This window comes from Bos grunniens, chromosome 4 (genome assembly GCF_055505025.1).
Source record: "Bos grunniens cultivar Pamir isolate PY7600 chromosome 4, Bosgru_T2T1.0, whole genome shotgun sequence".
In the NCBI taxonomy this organism is placed as follows: domain Eukaryota; kingdom Metazoa; phylum Chordata; class Mammalia; order Artiodactyla; family Bovidae; genus Bos; species Bos grunniens.
Window position 1 is genome coordinate 76,418,295 of NC_141168.1, and position 23,588 is coordinate 76,441,882.

At 38.9% G+C, this 23,588-nt stretch overlaps 1 protein-coding gene across 2 annotated transcripts in view; it reads right to left on the reverse strand.

The window, feature by feature from the left end:
* Nucleotides 1–23,588, reverse strand: part of GSAP (gamma-secretase activating protein) — a 101,466-nt gene that overhangs the window by 47,524 nt on the left and 30,354 nt on the right. For both annotated transcript variants that reach the window (XR_015162724.1, XM_086397077.1), the window contains exons 12-16: nt 22,521–22,606; nt 12,414–12,491; nt 10,919–10,996; nt 6,206–6,298; nt 5,867–6,084 (exon numbers count right to left, since the gene is read on the reverse strand). Coding sequence is in view for 1 of the 2 variants with exons in the window: in XM_086397077.1 (XP_086253203.1) it covers nt 5,867–6,084; nt 6,206–6,298; nt 10,919–10,996; nt 12,414–12,491; nt 22,521–22,606 (553 nt within the window). In the remaining variant the exon portion in view is untranslated. The remainder of the gene's footprint in view (nt 1–5,866; nt 6,085–6,205; nt 6,299–10,918; nt 10,997–12,413; nt 12,492–22,520; nt 22,607–23,588) is intronic.

Consider the following 23,588-nt stretch of genomic DNA (forward strand, 5'->3'; position numbering starts at 1 on the left):
TTGTATTTCTTGACTGTATAAGTCCTTTTAACATTTGTTGTAAAGCTGGTTTGGTGGCACTGCATTCTCTTAACTTTTGCTTGTCTGAAAAGCTTTTTTTCTCCATCAATTTTGAATGAGATCTTTGCCAGATACAGTAATCTTGGTTGTAGATTTTTCCCTTTCAGTACTTTAAATATATCCTGCCATTCCCTTCTGGCCTGCAGAGTTTCTGCTGAAAGATCAGCTGTTAAGCATATGGGGTTCCCTTGTATGTTACTTGTTGCTTCTCCTTTGCTGCTTTTAATATTCTTTTTTTGTGTTTAGTCTTTGTTAGTTTGATTAGTATGCATCTTGGTGTGTTTCTCCTTGGGTTTATCCTATATGGGACTCTTTGTGCCTCTTGGACTTGATTGACTATTTCCTTTTCCATGTTGGGGAAATTTTCAACTATAATCTCTTCCAAAATTTTCTCATACCCTTTATTTTTCTCTTTTTCTTCTGGAACCCCTATAATTTGAATGTTGGTGCATTTGATATGGTCTCAGACGTTTCTGAGACTGTCCTCAGCTCTTTTCGTTCTTTTTACTTTATTCTGCTCTTCAGAAATTATTTCCACTATCTTCCAGCTCACTGATTCGTTCTTCTGCTTCAGATATTCTGCTCTTGATTCCTTCTAGAGTATTTTTAATTTCAGTAATTGAGTTGTTTCTCTCTGTGTGTTTATTCTTTAACTCTTCTAGGTCTTTGTTAATTGATTCTTGCATTTTCTCCATTTTGTTTTCAAGGTTTTTGATTATCTTTACTATCATTATTCTAAATTATTTTTCAGGTAATTTTCCTATTTCCTCTTCATTTATTTGGACTTCTGTGTTTCTAGTTTGCTCCTTCATTAGTGCAGTATTTCTCTGCCTTTTCATTTTTTTTAAAGTTATTGTGTTTGATGTCTCCTTTTCCCAGGCTTCAAGGAAAGTTGAATTCTTTCCTTGAAGAAGGTTGAATTCTTTCTTCCTTTTAGTTTCTGCCCTCCTAAGGTTGGCATCACCAACTTGATGGACAGGAGTTTGGGTGAACTCTGGGAGTTGGTGATGGACAGGGAGGCCCGGCGTGCTGCAATTCATGAGGTCGCAAAGAGTCGGACACGACTGAGCGACTGAACTGAACTGAACTGAACTGAAGGTTGGTCCAGTGGTTTGTGTGAGCTTCATGTAGGGTGAGATTTGTGCTGAGTTTTTGTTTGTTTGTTTTGCCTCTGATGGGCAAGGCTGAGTGAGGTGGTAATCCTATTGTCTGATGATTGAGTTTGTACTTTTGTTTCGTTTGTTGTTTAGATGAGGCATCCTGCACAGGGTGCTACTGGTGGTTGGGCGATGCTGGGTCTTGTATTCAAGTAGTTTCCTTTGTGTGAGTTCTCACTATTTGTTACTCCCTAGGGTTAGTTCCTTGGTAGTGTAGGGTCTTGGAGTCAGTGCTCCCACTCCAAAGGCTCAGGGTTTAATCTCTGGTCAGGAACGAAGATTCCACAAGTGGTTTGTTATGGCATTAAGTGAGATTAAAACAAATATCCAAAAACAAGAAACCAAAGATGAACCCCAGACAAATGGCAGTTACAAAATCAGGCAAATAATAATTAAAATAATGGAATACACACACACACACACATATATATATACACACACCCATAAGCAAAGTGGAAACAGTCCAACAAAAATAAAGTACAGTAGATTGATCTGGTGAACAAAGGAAATCAAAAATTATATTTACCAGTTAAAATATAAACTAACTTAAGCACAAACTGGAAAACAAGACTAAAGCAAGGTGCCAAGTGGGGAATAAAGCAATGAAAACAAAACTAACAAATATGTTGAGAGGAAAGGAAAGAAAGAATAGATACGCAAAGTTAAACAGAGGTAGATGAAGAAGATTTATATAAATTAAAGATTAACTGCAAGGGGAAAAGAATGGAAGAAAAGGCAAGCAAAGGAATAAATGTAGAAAAAATAGGTTTAAAAAAATTAAAAAGAGAAAAGAGAAAAAAAAACAGAAGACGAAAGAAAAAAGGGAACAAAAAGGAAAACTCCACAAACTGCAAAAGCCCACTGTAGAGGCAGAGGTTTTTAACAAGAATAGAAAATGTGACTGAATATACACATATACATATATACCCATAAGCAAAATCAAAACAGTTCAACAAAAATAAAATACAATAGATTGACCCAGTGAACAAAGGAAACCAAAAATTTAATCTACCAGAACAACACTAATTAAAGCACAAACTGGGAAACAAAACTAAAGCAAAGTGACAACTGGGGAATAAAGCAATGAAAATAAAAGTAACAAATATGTTTAGAAGAAAAGAGAGAAAGAAAAGAAAGAAAGAATAGATATTCAGAGTTAAATAGAGGTAGATAATGTTAAATGTAGATATGTTAAATATAACATATAAGTGTTTATATACGTTAATGATTAACTGCAAGGGGAAAAGAACAGTAGGAAAAGCCAACAAAGAAATAAATGTAGAGAAAATAATAATAGATTTAAAAAATTAAAATTAAAAAAAGAGAAAAAAAAGAGGAAAACTCCACAGAACTGCAAAAGCCCAGTGTAGAGGCAGAGGTTTATAACAACAATAAAAAATATGACTGAGGGGGAAAAAAAAAGCTCAAAAGCTTAATTGAGTTTCTTAGTGCCAATAGAATCAACAATTACAACAGAGGGGGGAAAAAAGAAAAAACAATCCAAAAGAATCTATAGAACAGGTCAAAAAATAATAATAAATGTTTTTCTTGAGTCACTGCTATCAGAGTCCCCTCCCTAGGATCCCCTCCAAAACTGTGCTGATCTCTGGACCTGCTGTGGGGGCTGCTCAAATTCTAATCTGGTCCTACTCCTGTGTGTTCTTGCCTCCAATGTCCATAGCTATCAGAGCTAGTGTGTCATCTTTTGTGGGCACTCTCAATGGCCTTTTATATATTCCATAGACATAGAGTCTGCTTAGTTGATTGTGTGGATTTAATCTGCAGCTTGTACAGCTGGTGGGAAGGTTTTGGGTCTTCTTCCTTAGACACACTGCCCCTGGGTTTCAATTGTGGTTTTATTTCTGCCTCTACATGTGTGTCTTCCACTGGGGTTTAGCTCTTGAGGCTGCCCTGGAGGGCTTGAGTTTGCCCCTGTGAGGGCCAGGTTTGGAGGTGGTGCAGCTGCTTGGGTCACAGGAGTTCTGGCAGCACCAGGAGCTCAGGGGGGGTTAGCGACTAGGGTAGTAGGAAATACGGTGCTCTAGAAGGGTTTGGGAAGAAGGCAATGGCACCCCACTCCAGTACTCTTGCCTGGAAAATCCCATGGACAGAGGAGCCTGGTAGGCTGCAGTCCATGGGGTCGCTAAGAGTCAGACACGACTGAGCGACTTCCCTTTCACTTTTCACTTTCATGCATTGGAGAAGGAAATGACAACCCACTCCAGTGTTCTTGCCTGGAGAATCCCAGAGACGGGGGAGCCTGGTGGGCTGCCGTCTATGGGGTCACACAGAGTCGGACACGACTGAAGTGACTTAGCAGCAGCAGCAGCAGCAGCAGAAGGGTTTGGCAACCAATCTTGGCCAATACGCTCCAGTATTCTTACCTGGAGAACACCCTCTCTGACAGAGAAGCCTGGCAGGCCACAGTCTGCAGGATTGCAAAGAGTCGGACATGACTGAAGCAACCCTGTGCACACAAACATAAGACTGTTTCTTTTGCCTGTGGCAGCTCTGCCCCAATGAGGGTTGAACGTGAAGGAGGTGCAGCTGCTTGGCTTGCAGGGACCCTGTCGGCGCCAAGTGTGCAGGGACATGGACTGCCTCTACTGCAGGAGTTATGGCCCTAAAAGAATCTTTTGTTGAGCTTCTTATAGCTGGTGATCAGAAAGTCTCTTTGGCCAGTCCTTCTCCATAGCTCTGCCCATTCATGCACTTAGAGGGCTCCCTTGCTTTGGGTCCTTTTCTACTGTTTTCTAAATAAGAGAAAGTAACTATCAACTTCTTATCTATATTCAGTTAAATGATCATTAAAGAAGGAGAGCAGCTTTCCCCAGCAGTTATGAGCCTGGGATGCTGGCACGGCTGCTGGTAATGGTCCTTATCATCATTTCTTGTCTTGTTATTCCCCTCAAAACTCTCAATATAAATCTCACTTCCTGCTATAAGTAAAGGTCAAATAAAGATATTTTCAGGCACACACACACAAATAAAATTGAATGTTTGGGAAAGACTCTAAGACATGTCTCTAAAAACACTTATTAAAAAACTAGGTGGAGAGTGAAAAAGTTGGCTTAAAGCTCAACATTCAGAAAACGAAGATCATGGCATCCGGTCCCATCACTTCATGGGAAATAGATGGGGAAATAGTGGAAACAGTGTCACACTTTATTTTTGGGGGCTCCAAAATCACTGCAGATGGTGACTGCAGCCATGAAATTAAAAGATGCTTACTCCTTGGAGGGAAAGTTATGACCAACCTAGATAGCATATTCAAAAGCAGAGACATTACTTTGCCATCAAAGGTCCATCTAGTCAAGGCTATGGTTTTTCCAGTGGTCATGTATGGATGTGAGAGTTGGACTGTGAAGAAAGCTGAGCACCAAAGAATTGATGCTTTTGAACTGTGGTGTTGGAGAAGACTCTTGAGAGTCCCTTGGACTGCAAGGAGATCCAACCAGTCCATTCTGAAGGAGATCAGCCCTGGGATTTCTTTGGAAGGAATGATGCTAAAGCTGAAAGTCCAGTACTTTGGCCACCTCATGCGAAGAGTTGACTCAGTGGAAAAGAGTCTGATGCTGGGAGGGATTGGGGGCAGGAGGAGAAGGGGATGACAGAGGATGAGATGGCTGGATGGCATCACTGACTCGAGGGACGTGAGTCTGAGTGAACTCCAGGAGTTGGTGATGGACAGGGAAGCCTGGCTTGCTGTGATTCATGGGGTCGCAAAGAGTCGGACACGACTGAGCGACTGAACTGAACTGAACTGAGGTGTGAGACAACTATAATAGGAAAAACTGCCTGATAATATACAAACTGCTTAGAAGGGATCTTTAAACTATTGACCTCCTTAGAGAATAAAATGAAAAGAAAAAGAAAGTAACTGGAAGAGCCTTATAGGTACAGATAAAGCTAGGACATTAGTAGTGGTTTTATGTAAGAAAAATAATTTTTAACTCCAATTAGTTGCCAAAGAATGGGCCTTGCTGCTGCTGCTGCTGCTGCTAAATCTCTTCAGTCGTGTCCGACTCTGCGTGACCCCATAGACGGCAGCCCACCAATCTACATCAAAAGATAGGGAAATAAATGTACATCTACATGTTTTAGGTTAAGATAATAAAATATTTAAGATATCTTCTTTTCAACTGATCAACCACCCATTGGTTCCAATCAAGTCTAATGAAGGGTTTCTCCAACTTCATCAAATAGTTGTAAAATTAAGCAGTAAGATGTATGAAAGTGCTTCATAAACTATAATGTGAAATATAAATGTGAGCTATCTGTAATTAAAGTGTAATAAATAGATTTAGTCCTTTTGATGATATACACAACATACAGACCAGGAGAAAAAGTAGATATTTGAGAAACTCTCTATTTTCCTGAGCACTTCCTTGGAATGTTACTGATAGAGCTAACATTCACTCACAGTATGGAAAAGAGAATAGTGAAAAGAACAGACATGCCTCCCAGTATGAGGTCTGTGTGCATAAAAAAGCAGAGTGCAAGGGAAGAATACCTTCAAGTCAGGATCAAAAAACGATAAACTTCAGTTGTCACCGAATAAACCTAACTTCTGTTCATTTCAACCACGAAACGTATACATCTGGGGTTGTCCATCTGCAAATTTCTAAACTTAAGCTATATATTCCCACCTTGGCTTCCAGTCGCCGTGGGTCTCGGCCATGCGAGAGTGCACAGTGAAGCAAGGCCATCCTCTCACAGTCCAGCCGGGCGCTCCGCAGGAACTCCACTAAATACGACTGGTTGAGGAGCACCCTGTAGAGCTTTCCAGAACATGAATCCAGGACCAGAGACCCTGACAGTGACTGTAAAGGACTATGAGGTAGCATGTCAATCACTTCACTGTTTTCTGGCCAAAAAAAAAAAAAGTAGATCAGTAAATAAAAGAACCCCACTCCCCCAAATATAAATATTAACATTTAAATGAACCCAAAGAGACCACGTTCACAAGGGAAAAACTACAGGCATACCTGTCAGAAACAGACTGTGGCAGATCAGGTCTGGATGTTGAATGTTAAGGAGATGAAAGAAATGACCAGGTAAGTAAACGGCCACATAATAGTCTATGGAAGAGAGATTTAAGTCAGCTCCAAGTGGCAAGTGCTGCACAGTACAGATTAAAGTCAACAACTTTACAGTATCCCTATTTTTCTCTGAACCTCTTAAAACACAGAAATTTTGACCAATGTAACAAAAAGCTGTCTGATGTCAGTACATTTCATCCTACTAGCAAGATATCATTTATTTCTACCTACAGCTTTCTTCAGATATTTAGCTATGGTTATCTTAATTTATATCTGTAATTTTGTTTATGAATTGTGGCTTTATATAAATCTGAATGAACTCTGAGAACAAGTCAGAATTAAAAAAAAATCCAGCAACATGAATTATTCCTTAATATGACAGGCTGGAAATAGTTTACCATGGGAATTTCCTTCATAATTTCTGACATGTGAGGGAAGTTCTAAAATTTAGTTTCCTATGTTTGCCCACTGCTCATTGTCACCATTATCGTCAGCAGCAGCATTTTCTCTAAAGAACCTTCAAACTGATATTCATCAAAACAATCTCTGTAGGCATTCTGACGCTTCATGATGTACTAATTTGATTCCTTGCATAACAAGCTGCCTAGAATTCACACCTTCACAGTCCCTTCATAAGATATTTTTGTACAAAGAACAGAATTTTTGTATACGGACTGAGGCAAGGTATACAAAATAGGTTTCTGGAGAAGGGGGCAGGATAGAAGTAGTCCTTGCCAGTAATTTTTCTTTGATCTTAGAAAAACAGAAAAATTCATATAGTAGGAGTGAATTTCATGCAGATGAAGCATTTAGATTATTAATATAAGCGAACCAGCTAGACTCGTTTTTCTCCCTAAGAAGTAAAGAAATACATGCTGATAATTATTTGCATAAAAGGCATTCTGAGGATGTAAAACTCTAAATAGTTGACTTATGACTGTCCTTTCAAGTCACTGTGGATTAAGTGATGTTAAAGTACTTAGCATAAGTGGTTGTGATGTTATCATTATGGCAGCACTTAAGTAGAAAAACACAAATCATGATACGGTAGGGCACAATGGAAAGACATCATGACCTAAATTAACCCCTCATCCTACCACTTACTTAACCAGTTAACTAAGGTAGTACTATGTCCCTGGGAAAGGGGGCATTTGGAAATACATTGATGGTGTTCTAAGCTGTCACAATTATTGAGGCAGAGGGGAGATTTACACTGCCATTTGATGAATGAGTGGGCTCCAAGAATGTCAAATCCCTCAGTGTGCACACAAAGTTACTGTCTCACCAAAGGTGTCAGTAGTACCTGTGGTAGGCTGACCATCCCAAAGATGTGGTAATCCCCAGAGCCTATGAATATGTCACCTCAAGTGATAAAGGAGACCTTGAAGATGTGATTAAGGATCTTGAGATAGGAGTATCCTACATTACCCAGTTGGACCTAATGTAATCACAAATGGTTTTATAAGGAAGAAGAGGAAGATTTGACTACAGAAGAGAAGACTATAAGATTATGAAAGAGACTGGAGTGATGTGATCACAAGCCAAGAGATGCTAGCCTTTAGATGCTGGAGGAGGCAAAGAGTCAACTCTTCCCTGAAATCTCCAGAAGGAACCATTTCTGCCCCTACCTTGATGCCCTAAGACTTGCTCATTTTAGAATTTTGACCTCCAGAACCACAAGACAATGTGTTGTTTATTTAAGAGCTAAAATTGTGGTGATTTCTTATTGTAGCAATAAACTAATATAAGATCTTCAGGGGATCTTCCCAACACAGGGGCTGAACCCAGGTCTCCCACATTGCAGGTGGATTCTTTACCAGCTGAGCCACAAGGGAAGCAGTGCCCCCGATAAGAGACACTAAAAGAAGTTTTGAGTACACAACACAGACTTTCTGAGTTTCAGTTTCATTATCTGTAAAGTAGGGATTCTTTACCAACTGAGCTATCAACATTCAGAAAACTAAGATCATGGCATCCAGTCCCATTACTTCATGGCTAATAGATGAAGAAAAAGTGGAAACAGTGGCTGACTTCATTTTGGGGGGCTCCAAAATCACTGCAGATGGTGACTGCAGCCATGAAATTAAAAGACACTTCCTCCTTGGAAGAAAAGTTATGACCAACCTAGACAGCATATTAAAAGCAGAGACATTACTTTGCCAACAAAGATCCGTCTAGTCAAGGCTATGGTTTTTCCAGTAGTCATGTATGGATGTGAGAGTTGGATTATAAAGAAAGCTGAGCACCAAAGAATTGATGCTTTTGAACTGTGGTGTTGGAGAAGGCTCTTGAGAGTCCCTTGGACTGCAAGGAGGTCCAATCAGTCCGTTCTAAAGGAGATCAGTCCTCGGTGTTCTTTGGAAGGACTGATGTTGAAGCTGAAACTCCAATACTTTGGCCACCTCATGCAAAGAGTTGACTCATTGGAAAAGACCCTGATGCTGGGAGGAATTTGGGGCAGGAGGAGAAGGAGACGACAGAGGATGAGATGGCTGGATGGCATCACTGACTCAATGGACATGAGTTTGAGTAAACTTCGGGAGTTGGTGATGGACAGGGAGGCCTGGTGTGTTGCAGTCCATGGGGTTGCAAAGAGTTGGACATGACTGAGCGACTGAACTGAACTGAACTGAACTGAAAGTAGGGATAACGTCACCAAGAAAAACTGCTGTAAAGATGAAGAGAACTTAAGCAAAACACTTAGAATATAGTGTTAATTGAGAAAAGACAGTTTTTTAATGTATAAATATATCTCTCTTATATAGAGGTGGTTTGGGGTTCATGAAAAACTTCCCTCAAAACTCTATTCTTTAATATTTAAATCAATATAAGCTCCTTCTAACAGGGTGACACTTCAGGGAAATTACATGCAATAAATTGCAAAAGACCTCACTCAAAAAGCAATACTGTTGTCATAAAAGTCACCTCTAGAATAGTTTTAATCTTGGGTACAAACTTGTGCCTATGTAACAAAATCTGTTTCAAGAAAGAAAGACAAGTTATGTAAGATAGCCTATTTTTACAATAAGCTTTACTATTTTTGCACTCTCCACACTCTAAAGATCATAGATTAAATCATGGCTGCCCCTATCAAGAGTCATTCCTAGGGGTTAAAAAAAAAAAAAAAAGGAAGCATACATTTGACCTTGCAAAATGGGAAGTTTTTTTAACAGAAAGTTTCCCACATCACTCTAGAGATGGGATACTGCTATGGCTTTGCTGATAAGAATCAAGTCTCAGACCCAGGAAATCTTATATTTCTCTCTCTTACCACAGGATGCAGTAGAATCAGGCCTCTCAAAAACAATTTCCCACAGGTTCAGAGCTCATATTAAAAACTGCCACATATTGGCCCACTTAGCATAGGATATCTCCCCTCACCAACAGTATCATTCAAAATAAAAATATATTTTTTGCAACAGTGTGGATGGACCTAGAGAGTATTATGCTTAGTGAAATAAGTCAGATAGAGAAGTAAGAAATATTCTGTGTCACTTATATGAAGAATCTAAAAAAATAAAACAATTATCTATAACAAAACAAAAGCAGACTTACAGATACAGAGAACAGATTAGTGGTTACCAGTGAGGAGAGAGAATAAGGGCAAAATAAGGGTAGGAGATTAAGAGGTACAAAGTAAATAAGCTACAAAGATATATTTTACAGACAAGGAAACATAGCCATTATTTTGTAATAACTTTAAGTGGAGTATAATCTATAAAATAATGAATCACTGTTGTTCACCTGAAATTAATATAATATTGTGAGTTAATTACACTTCAATTTAAAAGACAAAAAAAAATATAAACTTTCTTATCATTTTGGTTCTTTCTTTGCCCAGTTCCTTTACAAGCTTTTGCCATGATAGTAGGCAAACTGGGAAACAGGGATAAAGAAAATATTAAAGAACTCATCTGCTCTAAACCTGAAGTTTTTCTTTTAAAAATACTGTGCCATGTCCCATATGCAGGCAAGCAATAGTCCTGTTTAGTCTTGTACTAACCAACCAGTTTGTGCCCACTCATCCCACCTGTCATGGAAAAGCAGCTTTCCACTGGTAGCCACAATGAATCCCTTCTTTATTGGCTTCGTTATAGACTCACTTAATATGGTTTTTTTTTTTCACTTAATGTATTTAAGTTTAATACTCAAGTTCCCTTTACCATATTTACTCAGTGAAAAACAACTCACTCAAGCTAATCTATCTATAAATGATTTATGGGACTCAGAAGCTTTTAGCAATTAGTAACAGGGAACAGATGATTTCTCACGGGTTTTTGTCTTTAAAATCAAGGGACAACATGATGTATTATTTCTCATAGGCTTTTAAGAAACATCTCATTCACTATCATCATTTTTATACTAACAAATGATCTTTTAGGATTGCTACTAAAAACACAGGAACACTGACATCCTAGGTTCTAAGAAGGGAGATACATTCCCCCTGCACCATCCCGCCTTTCAAAAAGCTCATTTTGGTGGTGGTGGGGGTGTATCCAGAGAAAACCTTCCCCTATCTGGCTTCAAAAAGGTCAGTCATAGTCATCACAACCTGAGTCCCAAAGAGGCATGAGAAAATGGGGTGCAAAGGAAAAACAAGGCCTAACATGTACCACAAGGAAAGGTCAGAGCAGAGAGACACATATGCTGCTCACTCACCAAGGTTGAGAAAAGTTATGCCCTTTGTCACATGTGAGTCAACACTCCCAAGAGTAGTAGTGAAGGTTTTGCTGTGCCCTGTGGAGAGAACACCAAGCCAGAGAAAGGATGTTAAGAAACAAAGAGCTGCAATTCCACCCAAGGCAGTGACTACACATCATACTCTCCACACTGAGTAACTGTGAAACTGACAAAGCAAGTATCTTCAGAGTCCTAGAGCTCATGGTTCCCCCCTCATTCTCCAGAAGCCAGCACTGAAGACAGATCACCTGAGTGGAGTCACAAGCCAATAGTTGTTCTGGGCTTACACATAATCTTAGAGCTTAAAAGGTGGGTTGTGCTGGGACAGAAGGATCTGAGGAACTTTACTTAAGAATCCAAGAGATGGAGCAGACCAGGTGGCTCTTTGGCCCTCATGCCTCAAGGCTCACTGCCACACTCTTGTGGTCATTAAGGCCCTTGAAGGCTTCTCTGAATCACTGAGGAAGCCCACTGTGAGTCAGAGAGGGTGTTTATCTAGTACACTCAGGGTAGTACTGGGCTTCACTTTTCATTCTTCTAACTCTTAATCATGGTTATTAGCTCTTAGTACGACTTTCAGAAAAGTTCTATTTACTGACTTTAATTATTAACCATTTGAAAAGGGTATTAAAATGTTCCACAAATATCAAACTTGTATTATTAAAGCATGCATATAGGTCTTCTGAATTTTCTTCTGTTTTCTTCATTATTAAGTTATTAAACATTTTTTACTTTGATCTCTAACTTCTGAATGTAACATTAGGCAGAATAAAATCTCGTGTGACCTGGCAAAGTTTTTTTCGAAAATCCTAATTTTAAATAATTTTAAGTCTACCCACGGTATTATTATATAACTACTAATTTTAAGCAACTAAACAAGCAGAATAAATACTCTTTAGCATGGTTCAGGCTAAAATATTAAAAGTCAATTTTAAAACTATTAAAGGGCACTCTGATGTCAACTACAGAACTAGAAAAGATTGGACACTTTACTCCTGTCCTCCAGGCTGACTATTGATATATCAATTTCTTGGGCCACAGATGTTATGAAATGAAATAAATCTATCTTAGGTCTAAGAGCTGTTAAAGTCTAAGATGGTAGAAACTTATTTAACTAAAACCTTATGTACCTTTGTAAGCTAAATCTATAGGTACCTTTCAATTAGTAATAATATAAAAATCAAAAACACACCATCAGCAAATACATCCCTTTGCATTGGTCTACAGGCCTGGTAAAAAGATATAGGTCAGGAAAAAATATATATTACACAATATTATTTTAAAAATAATATAAAAATAACTAGCTAACAACACTCATCATTCATAAATTTCTTTAGGAAATACATATTATATAGGTACACAGATATATGATGTACTGATCAAATTTGTTATAAGGTAATAAAACTTTAAAATCTATATACTTTGCTATTTGGAAAAAAGGATTATGTTAAAAAAAAGAATAAATGAAAAATACCTTTATGAAAGTAAAACACTGAATATGTGATTTGTTCCCAAGAGTCAAAGTTCGGGCAGTAACATACACACAAACTTCCTAGAAGGAAGAAAGTATTTAGTAAAGCTTAAAAGAATCACAGACAAATAAAGTTTCCTAAGCTACTTATCCTTACTGCCATTCCTTTAGACGTTCTGCCTCAATTTACCTCATAGATTATTCCCAAATTCTAGAAATTAACTATTAACATGTTGCTAAGAAATTTCAATTCAACAATTACTCACCACACACTATATGCAATGTATTGTGTAGACTATTGAAGGCTAGGAAAATGAAGAGAGACTTCCATATACGAAATTATGGGAGTCTAGAGAAGTTTACAAAGCTTCATGAGATTCTCCTTATATACAGTTCCTCCCCTGTGCTCTTTTTAAGTTTGTTCTCCAGCCATTACTAATAGCTATGGACCCCAGTTAATCAAAAATATGTCTCCTTCTTACAGAAAGTTTCCAGTCTTATTATTTATTTACAATGGAAGGCAAACTGAGGCAATGAGAGCGAGTGGTGTGTGAGCCTGTTCCCACCTGTATTTAGGTCCCTGAGGTCCATGGCCCAAGGTCAAAGGAGAGCTCCTGGGATAGACTGGTTTTTCCAGATGAGCCTTGACTGCCCTCACTTAGACCACCACTTCAGAACAACCTCAGCCTGCCCACCCGCTTCAATGTGTAAAACTGTCCATTACGTCCAGCAGCTGCTGCCACCTGTACATCTGGGTAAATTCATCAATGACTTACAAATGACGGCATTATGCTAAGACGGATACTTCTATTCTAATGCTAGCATTTATGTGATCACCTGAAATAGGAGATTTCTAGGGTGGAAAGGAACTTGACAAACCTGGTTCTAGTCCCAGAGCGACTATTAACTAGCTATGTGAACTCTATTATTATTCTACTTCAGTGAATCATTTCCTCTACCATACTCCACTAGAGTTCCTTTGTTAAAAATCATGGTAGGGAAAAAAGGTCCATTTTCCCTAAGAAGGCTATTTCAGGACATATTTAAGCATTCTGTTATAATATTTATCAGTTTTGACTCTTCTAATGATTTTTAAGATTGCAATATATTGTTAGAAATTCATTTTATTGCAATATTTTCAACATGAAATGACAAAAAAGAATAACTTTATCAGATTAAAAAAGGTAACAATTCTGTTAGATTTTAAATTACCGTTATGCTTAATGACCACACAATAATACCTTTATTTAAAACTACAGCAGACTCACTAAGAGTAAAATAATGCTATACTAAAGCATAAACAAAAATAGTAAGTATAAGAGTTACCAAAGTCCCATGTACCACTTTGAATACTTTCATATAGTAAACATTCTATATGTTTACTACAGAATGTAAACCTATTGGTTTATCCTGTTCTTTTATGTTCTATGATCACAAGGACAAAGACATTTTTAGCAGACAGTTAAAACTTCAGCCTCTGTCTGACAATAAAGAAATAAGAATTAAAATAAGGTACCACATGTTCCCTTTAAAATTAACAAAGTTTTAAAAATTATAATCAATTCTGCCGATGGAAGAACAATCTCAAATAACAGTAATGAAAAGGTGAACTAGTACAACCTCTCTGAAAAACAGTTTTGCACAGAATGAAATATATTCACACCTGTTGACCCAGCAATTGTTCTTTCAGGAATCTGTCCTGAGGAACGAGCATGAAATGTAAACAATATAAGGAAGATTATAATCTCCATTCTAGAAAAAAAATCTCTACACAGCATTCTTTAGAGAATCGAGGTTATTGTTTTCCTTGTTTTGAAGAAAGTTAACATGAGATCTAGAATAAACTTACGTAAAAACATACACTGAAAGCCATATTAGATTTCATAGCAAGTATCTCCAAACAGGTTGTAGCTTAGTCACCCTTCTCAATCCCAAAGGGGGAAAAAAGACACAGCAAGGGGAAATGGACTGTGCACAGGCTCTGCAAACCTGTCCCGCTCCTAGAATTTTCTCTGATAGCGTCAATGTTCTAAATCTGGTTCTAAATCTGGTAGCCATGAGCCACATGTGACTACTGAGCATTTAAAAGACAGCTACTGTGACTGACAAACTCCTTTTAAATTTTATTTGATTTTAACAACTTAAATAGCTGCACATGGCTAGTGGCTACCATACTGGACAACACAACTCTGGAGCACTGGTTCTCACCTCTGAAAGCACATTAAAGCTTCCTGAGTTCACAGATACCTAGGCTCCATTTGAGACCACTAAATCAGAATCTCTGGGGCTGATACTCAGGCATTAGTATTTTTTAAATTTGCGTGAATCATACTAATTGAAATCTCTAAGCCTCAGTTTCCTCATCTGTAAATAAAGAAAACATAGCACCTCCTTCATATGGTTCTAATATGAGTGTTAAATGAGATAATATGTATAAAGCTCTGGCAAAAAAGTTATATGTAGTCATAAAGGTTAGCTGCTATTATTATTATTCCAGAATAATTTTGCTGCTATTTATGAGTTGAGGGAAGTCAGAGTTTGGGGAAAAAAAAAAAAAAGCATGCTCTTAATGGCATATCCAGCGATGTTTAATGAATATTCATCAATGATGAAGATAATATCTCAAAGTTGGCTAGCCTGGGGGAAACCATTTGGACAATGAAAGCTATTATGGACAAAGTTTTCCAAGGGAAATTATCTCATTGTAAAAAGCTCTATAAAATGCTAAACAGAGGCCTAATTCTGGGAACTTGTGAAGGGCAACTCTTACAATTAAATGTGCAGGACGGAGAAGTTACACTTTTCACCCCTCACCACCTCCCAGTAGGTGGTGCACAAGAAAGAATTACAGCCACTACAGACTCAGAACACACAGAGCATTCTAAGTACCACTTCAGGGTTGACTCTCAAGATAGGGAGTGCAGTCTTTCCTTCAGTGCTTTAGAAAGTCCCTGATTCGGGCTTCCCTGGTAGCTCAGCTGGTAAAGAATACGCCTGCAGTGCAGGAGATCCTGGTTCGATTCCTGGGTTGGGAAGACCCCTGGAGAAGGGGTAGGCTACCCACTCCAGTATTCCTGGGCTTCCCTGGTGTCTCAACTGGTAAAGAATCTGTCCACAATGCAGGAGACCTGGGTTTGATCCCTGTCAGCGATCAATGCAAAGAAATAGAGGAAAACAACAGAATGGGAAAAACTAGAGATCTCTTCAAGAAAATTAGAGATACCAAGGGAACATTTCATGCAAAGATGGGCTCGATAAAGGACAGCAATGGTATGGACCTAACAGAAGCAGAAGATATTAAGAAGAAGTGGCAAGAATACACAGAAGAACTGTACAAAAAAGATCTTCACGACAAAGATAATCACGATGGTGTGATCACTCACTCACCTAAAGCCAGACATCCTGGAATGTGAAGTCAAGTGGGCCTTAGAAAGCATCACTATGAACGAAGGTAGTGGAGGTGATGGAATTCCAGTGGAGCTATTTCAAGTCTTAAAAGATGATGCTGTGAAAGTGCTGCACTCAATATGCCAGCAAATTTGGAAAACTCAGCAGTGGCCACAGGACTGGAAAAGGTCAGTTTTCATTCCAATCCCAAAGAAAGGCAATGCCAAAGAATGCTCAAACTACCACACAATTGCACTCATCTCACATGCTAGTAAAGTAATGCTCAAAATTCTCCAAGCCAGGCTTCAGCAATACGTGAACCGTGAACTTCCTGATGTTCAGGCTGGTTTTAGAAAGGGCAGAGGAACTAGAGATCAAATTGCCAGCTGGATCACAAAAAAAGCAAGAGAATTCCAGAAAAACATCTATTTCTGCTTTATTGACTATGCCAAAGCCTTTGACTGTGTGGATCACAACAAACTGGAAAATTCTGAAAGAGATGGGAATACCAGACCACCTGACCTGCCTCTTGAGAAACCTGTGTGCAGGTCAGGAGCAACAGTTAGAACTGGACATGGAACAACAGACTGGTTCCAAATAGGAAAAGGAGTACATCAAGTCTGTATATTGTCACCCTGCTTATTTAACTTATATGCAGAGTACATCATGAGAAATGCTGGGCTGGATGAACCACAAGCTGGAATCAAGATTGCTGGGAGAAATATCAATAACCTCAGATATTCAGATGATACCACCCTTAAGGCAGAAAGTGAAGAACTAAAGAGTCTCTTGATGAAAGTGAAAGAGGAGAGTGAAAAAGTTGGCTTAAAGGTCAACATTCAGAAAACTAAGATCATGGCATCCAGTCCCATCACTTCATGGCAAATAGATGGGGAAACAGTAGCTGACTTTATTTTTGGGGGCTCCAAAATCACTGCAGATGGTGATTGCAGCCATGAAAATAAAAGATGCTTACTCCTTGGAAGGAAAGTTATGACCAACCTAGATAGCATATTAAAAAGCAGAGACATTACTTTGTCAACAAAGGTCCATCTACTCAAGGCTATGGTTTTTCCAGTAGTCATGTATGGATGTGAGAGTTGGACTATATAGAAAGCTGAGTGCCGAAGAATTGATGCTTTTGAACTGTGGTGTTGGAGAAGACTCTTGAGAGTCCCTTGGACTGCAAGGAGATCCAACCAGTCCATCCTAAAGGAGATCAGTCCTGGGTGTTCAATGGAAGGACTGATGTTGAAGCTGAAACTCCAATACTTTGGCCACCTGATGTGAAGAGCTGACTCATTTGAAAAGACCCTGATGTTGGGAAAGATTGAGAGCAGAAGGAGAAGGGGACAACAGAGGATGAGATGGTTGGATGGCATCACCCACTCAATGGACATGGGTTTGGGTAGACTCTAGCACGTCTGGATAGGGACTCCAGGCGTCCCTATCCAGGTGATGGATAGGGACGCCTGGCATGCTGTGGTTCATGGGGTCACAAAGAGTCTGACGTGACTGAGCGACTGAACTGACTGACCCACTTCAGTATTCTGGCCTGGAAAATTCCATGGACGGTATAGTCCATGGGCTCGCAAAGCATCGGATGCAACTGAGCAACTCAGATAGGGTGTGCAGTCTTTCATTCAATGCTTTAGAAAATCCCTGATTCACCCTCCTATTGTTAAAAATGTATTAGAAAAAACTATAGGAACTCATAGTCCTAATATATCAGTGGTCTGACATTAACAGAGCACTTTTGCCCACCACTAACTCTTATGATCAGCCTCATCATCAAGATTTTAACTTTTAAATCTCTGAAAGGTAGCAGATTTCATTTCTGAGGGCAGGAAAATTCAGGGCCAAGATGCTTTCAAGAACGTAAGAAGTGATAGTGAAAGGACAAAGTACTCTCAATGACCAATATGGAACAACTAAAAAACAAATGTTATTACAGCATCAGCATGAATGTAATAGTTGAAATAAGTAGAGTTTGTAAAAGGTCCTGAGTCTACTGGCATTTCTTTCATGAACCATGTTTTCTGTTCTCCACACTAGTGGAAAACTAAGCTCCTTATTATAGAGGGAGCCATATAGGGATTAGACTATTTGCGCCTTTCTCCATTTGCTGAACTAGGTATTTGTTTTAATCACAAAGTTCCAAAAGCTGTTTTTGAAAAGTAATTTGGGAAATACATGAACTGACAACTTATGACTTGAAAATAAAAAGGGTGCTTCTCTTGGTTTATTTCATCTTAAATCTGAAAGCACCTCATTTGAAACAGGCTTATTTTTTTTATTTCAAAGCTGACTGTGAAAAGCAAGGCTCCTAGACATTACTGAGAAAGGAAAAACAGGCTCTTTCACATCTTTTGCAAAATTGACCTAACATTTCTTAAGATATGTCATAGATAGCCTATTTATAAACTACTACTATTTGTGAGAAATTCCTATGGGAATAAAATAAAACAGAATAAAATCTTTACAGAATAAAAGCCTAAAATGATTATTTATATCTAACAAATTTAAAGTAAGTAGCAGGGAAGAACCAACTCTGGGGGCACCACATGAGCTCTGGATCTCATTACATCTCACCTTCTAAGCAAATTCACTCTATTACTTATTTCTCTCTGCTGTATATTGTCATCTTTTCTTTTCCATTAAATATCCTATAAGCATTCAAACATACTGCAGTCTCTACTGTCTCAAAAAATAATACCCCCACAATTCCACTTCCCCATCCAGCTGCTGCCTCTCTTATGCATGTACATGTTGCTATAATTTTTCAATTCTCACATGAGATTTCACCCAGCACAATCAAGATTTTACCTCAATCACCCAGCACAAACCACACACAGTAACTTCCACGCAGCCATACCCAATGGGCTCCATTTCTCACCACCTACTAAGTCACTCTTGTTTATGAAACCCCCTCAGCTCTTGGCTGCTAAAACATCTCACTTGGTTTCCCTCTTCTCTCCCCATACTCTTTCCTTTGTCTTTGGATGTTCCACATAAGCTTTGTATATTTATATCCAGATCTAATTGCTAAACCTCCTCCCTTTTTTGACCCTTTACTCGTGTGAGATGAGTGCAACTGTACAATAGTTCGAGCATTCTTTGGCATTGTCTTTCTTTGGAATTAGAATGAAAACTGACCTTTTCTAGTCCTGTGGCCACCGCTGAGTTTTCCAAATTTGCTGGCATATTGAGTGCAGCACTTTCACAGCATCATCTTTTAGGATTTGAAATAGCTCAACTGGAATTTCATCACCTCCTCTAGCTTTGTTTATAGTGATGCTTCCTAAGGCCTGCATGACTTCACATTCCAGGATGTCTGGTTCTAGGTGAGTGATCACACCATCATGATTATCAGGGTCGTGAAGATCTTTTTTGTACAGTTCTGTGTATTCTTGCCACTTCTTCTTAATATCTTTTGCTTCTGTTAGGTCCATACCATTTCTGTCCTTTATTGTGCCCACCTTTGCATGAAATGTTCCCTTGGTATCTCTAATTTTCTTGAAGAGATCTCTAGTCTTTCCCATTCTGTTGTTTTCCTCTATTTCTTTGCATTGATCGCTGAGGAAGGCTTTCTTACCTCTCCTTGCTATTCTTTGGAACTCTGCATTCAAATGGGTATATCTTTCCTTTTCTCCTTTGCCTTTTGCTTCTCTTCTTTTCACAGCTATTTGTAAGGTCTCCTCAGAGAACCATTTTGCCTTTTTGCATTTCTTTTTCTTGAGGATGGTCTTGATCCCTGCCTCCTGTACAATGTCATGAACCTCCATCCACAGTTCTTCAGGCACTCTATCAGATCTAATCCCTTGAATCTATTTGTCACTTCCACTGTATAATCATAGGGATTTGATTTAGGTCATACCTGAATGGTCTAGTGGTTTTTGCTACTTTCTTCAATATAAGTCTGAATTTTGCAATAAGGAGTTCATGATCTGAGTCACAGTCAGCTCCCAGTCTTGTTTTTGCTGACTGTATAGAGCTTCTCCAACTTCGGCTGCAAAGAATATAATCAATCTGATTTCGGTATTGACCATCTGGTGATGTCCATGTGTAGAGTCTTCTCTTGTGTTTTTTCTTGGGATTTCCTGATGGCTCAGTTGGTAAAGAATCCGCCTGCAATGCGGGAGACCTGGGTTCGATCCCTGGGTTGGGAAGATACCCTGGAGAAGGGAAAGGCTATCCACTCCAGTATTCTGGCCTGGAGAATTCCATGGACTCACAAGAGACTGACCCAGACTTGCCCGTGAGTATCCAGGAGTCTCTGGCAGAGGTGTGGGTCAGCTGTGGCCTGCTGCAGGGTTGGGGGCACTGAGTGCAGCAGTGTGTGCATGGGACCTTTTGAAGGAGGTCGCCATTATCTTTGTTACCTCCACCATAGTTTGGCCTCAGGCCAAATAACAGGGAGGGAACACAGCCCCGCCCACTGACAGAAAATTGGATTAAAGATTTGCTGAGTATGGCTCTGCCCATCAAAACAAGACCCAGTTTCCACCTCACTCAGTCTCTCCCATCAGGAAGCTTACATAAGCCTCTTATCCTTCTCCATCAGAGGGCAGACAGACTGAAAACCACAATCACAGAAAACTAACCAATCTGATCACATGGACCACAGCCTTGTCTAAGTCAAAAAAACTATGAGCTACCCAAGTGCTACCCAAGACGGAGGGGTCATGGTGGAGAGTTCTGACAAAACGTGGTCCACTGGAGAAGGGAATGGCAAACCACTTTAATATTCTTGCCTTGAGAACCCCATGAACAGTATGAAAAGGCAGAAAGACAGGAGACTGAAAGATGAACTCCTCAGGTCGGTAGGTGCCCAATATGCCACTGGAGATCAGTGGAGAAATAACTCCAGAAAGAAGAGACGGAGCCAAAGCAAAAACAACACACAGTTGTGGATGTAACTGGTGATGTAAGTAAAGTCCGAAGCTATAAAGAGCAATATTGCATAGGAACCTGGAATGTTAGGTCCATGAATCAAGGCAAATTGGAAGTGGTCAGACAGGAGATGGCAAGAGTGAACATCGACATTTTAGGAATCAGTGAACTAAAATGGACTGGAATGTGTGAATTTAACTCAGATGACCATTGTATCTACCACTGTGGGCAAGAATCCCTCAGAAGAAATTGAGTTGCCTTCACAGTCAACAAAAGAGTCTGAAATGCAGTACTTGGATGCAATCTCAAAAACAACAGAATGATCTCTGCCATTTCCAAGGCAAACCATTCAATATCACAGTAATCCAAGTCTATGCACTGACCAGTAATGCTGAAGCAGCTGAAGCTAAATGGTTCTATGAAGACCTACAAGACCTTCTAGAACTAACACCCAAGAAAAATGTCCTTTTCATTATAGGGGACTGGAATGCAAAAGTAGGAAGTCAAGATACACCTGGAATAACAGGCAAATTTGGCCTTGCAGAATGAAGCAGGGCAAAGGCTAATGGAGCTTTGCCAAGAGAACACACTGGTCATAGCAAACACCCTCTTCCAACAACATAAGAGAAGCCACCCTCATCTCTTGCTAAAATCCTCCCATGGTCTGCGAGGCCCTCCATGACCTGGGCCCTGCCTACCTCTTCAGATCTCTCTACCAATACTTTTCCTATTGCTCACTCTACTGCAACTAGTCACCCTGTTCTTAGCTCACATACATCCTTCAAGTATCAAGGGAAATATTATTTCCTGCCCTAAATTCCCCGAGACTGGTTTATAGAGGGACTTGTGGGCTTGAAGGAGACCCGAAATGGAGAGAAAACTATGGGCTGCATTTTGAAAAAGTGAGGTGGAAAAGGAAGCAATTTTCAGGACTAAGAATGCATTGGCTGAGGCAGAACATACTTGTACATATTTGAACATACTATAACAGTATCTTCTATTAAACCTCCACTATATGCTCTCATGGCTCCCTATAATTCTCATTCATAAAATGTACCATGATTCTGTTCAAATATTTTGTGTGCACTTAATGTCCAACATCTGTACTAAGTAGTAACTTTCTATTAATGCTCATAAGTGATAGATCAATGAATACCACATAATATGGCTTTAAATGAATGTAATTTTAGTCCAAGCACTACTTAACTCTAATAGTAACTGTCCACTCAAGTTGGAGTATTAAATATGGCTATTAGATTTAGTTATTAGAGTTGATTACTTAGATGATTATTAAAGTTAATGAGCAGTTTTTTATGAGATTCATTGACTGTAATCATACTCCTCTCCTCTCATTTTCAGGCATTATTTTTCCCCTTCCCTATTTTTTCTATCTATAATAAACAGGTCTTAAGAGATGGAATACTGTACCCTCATAACTTGTATGTGGAGATTTGATTGTCAGCTCAGTAGGTTATAGCATGGCTCTGAAAGTAGCGAATCACATTGGTTTAGAACTTCAACATCAGTAAGCCAGACACAAAAAGTATGTTATTTCTTTACAATGAAGCAGGTGAGAAAATGTAGCTTGATTAAATATGAACCCATCCCCTCTACTAGAGAAATAATACAAAGAAAAACTTTTAGAACAATAGCTGGACTGTGGCTTCTTTTATACAGACAGCAAATATATAAAATTACAGTGGAGAAATTAATTTGGTATGTAAATATCCACATAATCACTTATGTTCAGGATCCATATAGCTGAACAATGCCTAAATATATGGAACTCAAGTAAAATTAAGTAAATTGACAAATACAACCCGGTTCTACCTGTATGGTTGGTAAAAACACATAAGGTCAGGTGTTCGGATAATTCCTCTTTGTCTTGAAGATCACTATATCCAAAGTTGACAAGTCTAAGAACATAAAGGATAGGAATTTACAAATAAGTTCCCTCATAAAAGATGTGAGTAACCACTATAATTTATCCACATGTCTTGAGAAATTTAAGTAGACAACATGTCTTTTTGTTAAAATAAATAATTAAAATAATAATTTTTCAATCCTTAGTCCAGGAAGATCCCATACACTGCAGACAGCAACTAAGCCCATGTGCCACAAATACTGAGCTTCTGGTCTAGAGCCCAGGAACCCCGACTCCTGAGCCCTCGTGCCACAACCACTGAAGTCTTCATGCCCCAGAGTCCGTGCTCCACAAGAGAAGCCACCATAATGAGAAGCTACTAGAGAGTAGTCCCCGCTTGCCACAACTAGAGGAAAGCCCACACAGCAATGAAGACCCAACACAGCCAAAAAATAAATAAATAGAATTATTTTTTAAAAAACAGTAATTTTTAAAAATACATGGTACATAAATGGCAATAGGGAAAAGGATACACAATATTTCAACTTTTTTCTAATTTTAAAATAATGTTGATGCTACATTTTAAAATAAACAGAACTGAATATTCATATACGATAAAGCTAGTGAAATGTAGCATTTTGCAATTATCATTAATTCAGGAAGACTTTCATTTCTTCTGTGCACTTATGGCTTTAAGTCTATTTTTTCAAAAGTATCTCCTGTTTTTACTAAATGTAAAATAGTCTGGGGGGAAAAAAAAAGCAATAGACTCAGCTGAGCTATAAGTGGATTGACCTGAGACATCCTCTTTCATGGCAACAAGAAAAGGGTTCTGATGCTTCATTCTAAACATAGAGCTCTCTGACTCTGACTCTGAATCTTTTTATTGAATTACAGAGCACTTCCACATATCAAAAAAAAATGAAGATGCCCTGTAGAAATAAATGGCTAAGAAAATCAATATGATTGCCTTTACATGGAAAAACCCTGTGTTCATACTTGATAACACTGCTTATATTCCCTATAGAAACAGA